Source organism: Piliocolobus tephrosceles, chromosome 1 (genome assembly GCF_002776525.5).
Source record: "Piliocolobus tephrosceles isolate RC106 chromosome 1, ASM277652v3, whole genome shotgun sequence".
In the NCBI taxonomy this organism is placed as follows: Eukaryota; Metazoa; Chordata; class Mammalia; order Primates; family Cercopithecidae; genus Piliocolobus; species Piliocolobus tephrosceles.
In genome coordinates, this window is record NC_045434.1 from 108,479,719 (window position 1) to 108,487,632 (window position 7,914).

General features: G+C 52.1%; 1 protein-coding gene across 3 annotated transcripts; it reads right to left on the bottom strand.

The window, feature by feature from the left end:
- Positions 1 to 1,233: 1,233 nt before the first annotated feature.
- Positions 1,234 to 7,515, bottom strand: TAFA3 (TAFA chemokine like family member 3). Of its 3 annotated transcripts, none has more exons than XM_023232687.1 (5): positions 7,454 to 7,515; positions 5,095 to 5,210; positions 4,287 to 4,436; positions 3,322 to 3,446; positions 1,234 to 1,838 (listed from the first exon to the last, which is right to left on the bottom strand). In XM_023232687.1, the coding sequence occupies exons 2-5, from the start codon at positions 5,207 to 5,209 to the stop codon at positions 1,827 to 1,829; spliced, it is 402 nt and encodes a 133-aa protein (XP_023088455.1). In that variant the 5' UTR covers position 5,210; positions 7,454 to 7,515; the 3' UTR covers positions 1,234 to 1,826. The 3 variants fall into 3 exon arrangements, 2 of the variants coding, with proteins under 2 accessions (XP_023088455.1, XP_023088454.1); XM_023232686.1 differs by having other exon boundaries at positions 3,322 to 3,514; XR_002735707.1 differs by having other exon boundaries at positions 1,692 to 1,838; positions 3,322 to 3,483; positions 7,454 to 7,509.
- Positions 7,516 to 7,914: the final 399 nt, after the last annotated feature.

The window sequence follows — 7,914 nt, forward strand, 5'->3', positions numbered from 1 at the left end:
GCTTGAAATATTTACTATCTGGCCTTTTCCAGAAAAAGCTTGCCAATCCCTTAATCCATCCCCACCCTCCATCCTCCAACCTTAAAGGAGGCAATGATGATCTTTGACCAACTCCCTGACTACCCTACCCCATGAGCCCACCATCTGCAGAGATTCTGAGTTGTGAATTCTGGGAATTCTGGTATTTACAGTCTAGTAAGAAGCTGGCACCATTGTTCACCCCATTGCCAAAAACAAGAAAATAAACTGGAGTAGGGTGAGAAAGGGGGAATATCAGTCTTGGTTCTACTGTGCGGGGAGGAAGGGAGAAGCTGAGACTCAGCCACAAACTGTAATCTGATTTGTTTCTCTGAGGGTCAGAATTCAGCATTGTCCAGGTTGGTCTCTACTGACACTCCCCTCCCTAGGGCCTTGGTGATCTCAATGCCCACAGTCTCAGAGGCTGCAATTCTCTTACTGATGAGATATCTAAGTAGCCCATGCCTCTGAGTCCCTGAAGCCTGTGTATCATCCCTGAGCCATTTAGAGTGTCAGCCTGACTGCACTGACCTTTAATTCTAAACAGAGGTTCTAGCCTTCCACCCCTGCTGCCCAGCAGGGGCCTCTGAAAAGAGAAGACTCTAACCAGTTCTACGTCCCGCCTAGACTCTCTCCTGGAGCCAGAGTCTTTGAGAATTGTAGCCCAAAAACCCCGGAAGAGATGGGTCAGAGTGGCAATGGAGATGCCAGCTGAGCCCCAGCTGTAACTGGGTTGAGTGACCTCTGGGTGTCATAACACCTGCTTGAAATTTTGGAGGATGAGAGTAGAGTGGAGACCAGATGGTTCCACGTCCCTGTGTGTGGATATTCTGGATTATTTCAGACAGGAAAACAGTGACCTTAGTAAAAGTCCCTGCTCTAGCATCTCCCAAGAAAAATGTTCCTGCTGTCTAGCCTGTACTCTGCTGGTTCCAGTAACTTGAGATAAAATTAACACGGGAGGCCTATGTTGGAATCCTATTATTCAGGCTAGTGGAAAATCATCAGTCTTAGAGGTTTGGGAGCCCAGGCTATGAGATCTTGGGCAAACTACCTCACCTCTCTGGGGCTGTTTCCTCATCTGTTAAAAAAGCAAGCAAACAAACAAACAAACAAAAAAACCTGAGGTGCTTGGACGGAGGTGATTTTAAAGTCCTGTCCATCCCATACCCAGTGAATGGCCCAAACCAGGCCATACCTGTGCCGAAGATTTGCTGGGAAGTTATTTGGCTTCATTTTTACTTTCCTTCCCCAAGTCAATCCAATCCCATCCAAATGAGATACCGCTGGTCTGGGATAAGGGCAGAGTGTTTTCCTGCAACATGTTAGCAGCTTGCTGGGGATTCAGAACTGATGCGAAAGAGGGAGGTGGTGGGTGCTGAATGTGACCTCTTGTCTCTATGCCCTGTGGCCACGGGGTATCTGAAGAACTGTGGGAATCTCATTCCCAAACCCCCATCATGCCATAGCATGTGGCCCAGAAGCCACGGTCTGGTATCAAGTACTTTAACCTAAATTATCTAAATTGTCTGTCATCAACTCTCCAATTCAACTAGACATTCCTTAAGGGAAGGAATTGTGTGTTGACCTTCGTATCTCCAGAGAAACCCAGCTCCACACTAGGTATGTGGTTGCAGATCCATCCATATCTGCTGAGCGGCTTAACTGAAATGCCCCGGAAAGACTGATGCTGCATTTGGCATGAGGCATGTAAGTGAATCCCCATCTTTCCTGGCTGATGACCGGATACCAATCTTCAGTCCGTGACTCAATCAAGCCTTTCTTGTCCAGGCTGTGACCCCCAAGAGCTATCGTGTGACCTGGTGAAGAAGGGATAGGGTAAGGTTAGAGAAGCGAATGCCTATTCCATTCCAGCATGCCAGAGACTACCCAGAATATGCAGGTCACTTAGAGGCCACTGCTGCCGATCCTCTCACCCTAAAGCAGGCCGGGCTGGGAAAGCATGGCCTGGTGACCGACGCAAACATACATCACACAAGCCTCCCCACTGTTTGCTTCAGAGTAGTTACCCAAATTGTAAGCACTTCCTTACAGGCTCCAAACCCACACCTATAACACGGTGACAAATGTCACAAGCTCTGTAGTGGATCTCATTCTCTTCTGATCTTAAATATACTCAGAATGGCTGTCCCTCATCCCTGCCTACGGACGGAAAGATGCTCTACTTTAGAGCCAGTCAAACTTTTTCTTGCTGTAGCTCCTTTTGTTCTGTGCTCTGTGAAAATGGTTGCTCTCTTCAGAAGCTGAAGGTTGTCTTTTGTTTTTTTTTTTGAGAAGGAGTCTCACTCTGTCACCCAGGCTGGACTGCAGTGGCATGATCTCTGCTTACCACAACCTCTGCCTCCCAGATTCGAGTGATTCTCCTGCCTCAGCCTCCCAAGTAGCTGGGATTACAGGCACATGCCACCACGCCCAGCTAATTTTTGTATTTTTAGTAGAGACGGGGTTTCACCATGTTGGCCAGGTTGGTCTTAAACTCCTGACTTCTTGATTCACCCACCTTAGCCTCCCAAAGTGCTGGGATTACAGGCGTGAGCCACTGCGCCCGGCCCTCCTTCTCTATTTTCTTCTGTGTTTGCTTGTTTGCTGCGTGTGGTGGCAGGGAGGGAAAGCCAAAGGCAGAGCCCTGGCTCGCTCCGTAGTGTCACTCTTCTGTACCAATGGCGATGACAGAGCAATGCAGCTGATTAACCATGACACACATGGAGCTGCTAACGAGTTTGATAAAAATTTAATTACCCCTTGTTCTGTGGGGCAGGCAGCAAACCATGAAAGTAATAATCCTCTTGGGTGTTGTGACAGTAGACAGAGAAATCTGACTAGAGGAGGGTAGCTATGAACTGTAGGGAGTCAACAACAGTGGGAATGCGGTGGGGGTGGGGGACGGTCACGGCAGAGGTGAGTGGCAGAGTGGCTACTGTACCTGGAGTTCAGGTAGAAGTAGCAATTCTTCCCTCAATTATCTAGATAATTTTTCCCATTCTCTATTATGTTTTTATAGGCCTGATATTTTCTGGAAGCAAACTAATTCCAGGCAGAGAAGAGAAAACCAGGGTATATGCACATCAAGAATCTTCCCAGCACACACTGAATTTCAAGTCCTGACCCCCCCTAACTCCAGTCCCAGTGAGAACAGATCTAGGAGGACTGTCTGTGAATTTCATAGTTCACGATCTCACCTTGGGACACTGACATCCTAGACCTCCAAGGCTCCTGTGCCCCCTTTTCTGCCCCTGGTAGAGGGGGAAGGGGAGGGTGGGATGAGGTGCCCACCCAGGGTACCTTGGTGGTTTTGACTTTGTGTCCACTGCTGCAGCTCCATCCCGACAGGTCCGGGAGCACCTTACACTCCTCCCCCGGCAGGCAGGGCTCCATCTGACACCACCATCTCTGCAGGACGATGGAGGCTGTGGGAGCAGGAGGCGGAGTGCAGCTCTAGGGTCTCTATGAGCACAGTGGGCAGCCAAGAGCAGGTCTGCGAATGAGGTGCACGTTTCCACACACCCCTGGCCTTGAGCCATGCATTTCCCTTGTCTTTCCCCTACTCCAGGCTGCCTAGAGAGGCAGTACTCAGGCTGAGGCCTGGGGACATAACTCTCAACTTTAATCCCACGGATCCCTGAATCTCCCCAGACAGTGAGGGGTGAAGGCAGGCAAAAATGTCTCTAAGGTGACCGTGTCACTAGCATAGATGCACAACCAGTATACTCCCTCTGGTGTGTGAGCAAGGGTGTGAGTCGTCTGGAGGGGTCTACAGACCAGGAGTGCATAGCTGGCGTAGCTGGTATGTGCATGACACAGTGGGCATGTGTATGGGATGCCAAATGAGTGTGAGGGTGTGAGTGTGGGTGTGAAGGATCACATGTGCCCACATAGGAAAGTGTGAGAGGAGGGCTGAGAAGGAGAGGAGGGTACGCGGAGGCGGCCAGGGAAAGGAGCAGCAGGGGAAGGAGCTGGAGGAAGTGTGTGGGAGAGGAGTGGGGCTGTGTGAGGGAACGTGCCTGTGTGTGCACCAGGCAGAGGGCACGGGAGTGTGGGAGGCTGTGCGCATAACGAGAGCTTTTCTCATCTATGACACAGGGATGGCCACGTCTGCCCTCTTCTCCCAGAGGGGCCCCACCATTTGAGACTAATCATGAAAGCCCTGAGACGGGTATGAAATTGTATCCCCAGCAGATGGCGAGGCCTGAACAGGCCTCCTTATGGCTCGGCTCAGGGCCCTGCCCAGGTCCTGGCCTCTCACTCACCGTCCACGCAGGAGGGCTTTGCCCGCGTGGTGCCGGCCACCTGGCCAGAAAAACAGGAGCATTTCACCGTCTGGGAGCGCTCCTCGATGCGGTTCCGGTTGCAGCAGCGGTGAGCCGCAATCACCTCGCAGGTGCCCTGCTGCACAAGCACTGAGGGGAGCCGCCCAGGATCAGACGCCCAACACGCCCGACCCGCTCCCTCCCGCCACCCGGGCTGGCCTCCAGCCCCTCCTTCCTGCTTCACAAGGAGGGCTATGGAAGAGTGGAAGAGATGGCCAGTGGCGGGGGAGGAGGAAGTGGATGAAATCTTCCAGCCGCTTCACAGAGCTCCTACTCTTCCTCCCTCCCCTGTGAGGCCGTGCTCTTCACCCTTTGGCAGAAGACAGAGAGTCCCGCACCAGCCCCGCCTCCCCAGCTTCCTCAGGGTGAGGGCAAGGGCCCCAGGGCTTACAATGCGTGGGGAGGATCATCCGCTTACACAGGCTTTAGCTATCCCAGAAGGAAAACCACAGAATTAGGCCAGGAGGCTAGAGTTAAGCCCCCACCCGAGGGCTTCTCTCACTACAGAACACCTTCCAGCCTGGAAGGAGAGGTGAGCACAGGGTCTGCCCAGACCTTCTCTGGGGCAGGACAGCAGGGATGGGCAGAGTTCCCTGGGTAAAGAGCAGAGGAGGAGCCGGAACCCCTAGAATCTCTGGATTTTACTCTGCCTCGGAGACCTGCCTGCTATGGAACAAGGTGGAGTGGTGTCCAGCTTCCCAGGTGTCCTGGGAAACTCCCTCCCTGGGCCCTGCCACCTCCTCCAAACCTGTGGCAGTGGGAGGTTGCAAGGCAGCCAAGGTCAGGCGGGTCCACAGCCAGGTCAGGCACAGTGCCAGCAGCCAGCCGCCTGTGCTCCAGTTCCGCGCAGCCCTCTCGCTCATCCTGTGGAGAGAAGCACACATTCTGCTCAGCTCCAGGCGGAAGCTCCCCTGTGCCCAGCCTGGGCACCTTCTCTGGGCACCACACACACTGGGAGGCACAAAGATGGGGAGGAGGCACACCTTGTCCCCAGGCATCTTTCAACCTGGCACAGAGTCATGCAGGCAGTAATGAGTGCTACAAGAAGAAAAGGAGAGCCTTTGGAGGAGACGACATTTAAGAGGCATCTTGGAGGATGAACTAGATATGGGCCCATGGAGGGCTGTGACATGGGAGGGACAATAATACTGACTCCTACTCTTTGAGTGCTTGGTTCCAGCACTTCACATGCACACTCTTGAATTCTTCACAACTGTCCTACAAAGTAAGATTATTATTACCTGTTTTACAGATGAGCAAACCAAAGCTCAAAAAGCTGGGACATAACCTAAACAACCATCATTAAAAGACTGGCTGAATACATCATAAAGAGTCTGTACAAATGCAGTCCCATCCAGATAGCTGTAAAAAAAACCAATGGGGAAATGCTTTATGTTCTGACACATGCAATGATCTCCAGTGATAATCCCACTGTTAAGGGGGGAAAAAAAGCAAAGTGTAGAATGGTGTGTATACAATGTGTATAAGGCAGGCCAGGAGTGGTGGTTCACGCCTCTAATTCCAGCACTTTGGGAGGCCAAGGCAGGAGGATCACTTGAGGCCAGAAGTTCAAGACCAGCCTAGGCAACATAGCAAGACCCCATCTCTACAAAAAATTAAAAAATTAGTCAGGCATGGTGGTGCACACCTGTCGTCCCAGCTACTCCAGAGGCTGAAGTGGGAGGATTGCTTGAGCCCAGGAGTTTGAGGCTACAGTGATCTATGTCTGAGATACTGCAATCCAGCCTAGGCAACAGAGTGAGACCTCAGCTCAAAAATAAATATAATAAAATGTATATAAAGGAAGGATTAGCTATGTTGCTCAGATATGCATAAACTAGCTTTGAAAGATGTATTTTAGCCGGGCGCGGTGGCTCAAGCCTGTAATCCCAGCGCTTTGGGAGGCCGAGACGGGCGGATCACGAGGTCAGGAGATCGAGACCATCCTGGCTAACACGGTGAAACCCCGTCTCTACTAAAAAATACAAAAACTAGCCGGGCGAGGTGGCGGGCGCCTGTAGTCCCAGCTACTCCGGAGGCTGAGGCAGGAGAATGGCATAAACCCGGGAGGCAGAGCTTGCAGTGAGCTGAGATCCGGCCACTGCACTCCAGTCCGGGCGACAGAGCAAGACTCCGCCTCAAAAAAAAAAAAAAGAAAGATGTATTTTAAAACCAGTACTATTGTTTGCCATCAAAAAGGACAACTGGTTGGCTGGGAGATGGAGGTAGAAGAGAGACATTTTTCTTCTGATTTATTTCTTGCTTTTTGAGCTTCCAACCACGAGAATGCAGTAGCACTTCAATTTAAACAGAATTTAAATTTAAAAAGGAAGAGATGAAACCGAGGCTAATAGAAGTCAAATGACTTGCCCAAGGCCAGGCAGCATGTGGGTGGAAGAGTCCAGAGCCTAGAAGCCTGCCCTCTGCCCACTGTACCACCTTGCCTCTGCTCTCTTCCCCTTTCCTTTTCCTCTTTCATCGTTGATGGTTTGGGCCTCCCAAAGCTACCCCAACGGGCAGGCTGGAAATGGAGGGAATCCTAAGGAAGCAAGAGGCACAGAGTAGCTAGGAGCTGCCCAGTCATAGAAGGGGGTGGGAGCAATACCAGAAGGCAGCAAGGCCACAAGCTCAGGGGTGGGCCTGGAGCACTGCTGGGCCCCAAGTGCCAGTGCAGCTTTGGGAATACCAGAGGCCAAACCAACTGCCAGGACCCAGTTGCTCGACGGAGAGGGTACCTGATCTCTGTCCACCCCCGCTACCCCCATCTTCTTTTTTTTTTTTTTTTTTTTTTGAGACGGAGTCTCGCTCTGTCGACCGGGCTGGAGTGCAGTGGCCGGATCTCAGCTCACTGCAAGCTCCGCCTCCCGGGTTTATGCCATTCTCCTGCCTCAGCCTCCCAAGTAGCTGGGACTACAGGCGCCCGCCACCTCGCCCTGCTAGTTTATTTTTGTATTTTTTTTAGTAGAGACGGGGTTTCACAGTGTTAGCCAGGATGGTCTCGATCTCCTGACCTTGTGATCGCCTGTCTCGGCCTCCCAAAGTGCTGGGATTACACGCTTGAGCCACCGCGCCTGGCCTACCCCCATCTTCAATGTCTCCTCACTCACCTTTTTGGGGATCTTTCAATTTCTGTCTGTTCATCTGCTGGCCTCAGACTCACTCCACCTGGACAAGTAGGAAAGATTCTTAGGGGGTTGCAAAGGATACAGGGAGCCCATGGCTCTGCAGAGGGTGAAGGAGAACCTGGGAGAGGGCAAGGGGGTGGGCTGGGCACTGAAGTTCAGCCCAATTCTGAAGCTGTTCTCAGGTGCCAGGGCAGGGACAGTCTCTTCTAGCCTGGGAATCTGGAGGGGCCCTTGCAGACTCTGGGATCACACAGGGTGGTGAACCTGAGAAGGGTGGCCTGAGGGAGCTTCTCTATCCCAAGAGTGAAGCAGGGTGATGGTAGGAAGGGGTCTAAGAATCACGGCTGTCATCTCTCTGGCCTTGGGAGGGAGCTGACGGTCAAGGAAGGAGCAGAACCTGACAGATTCCTGCTGGAAGAGGCACGTGGGAAAGATTCCTGAGG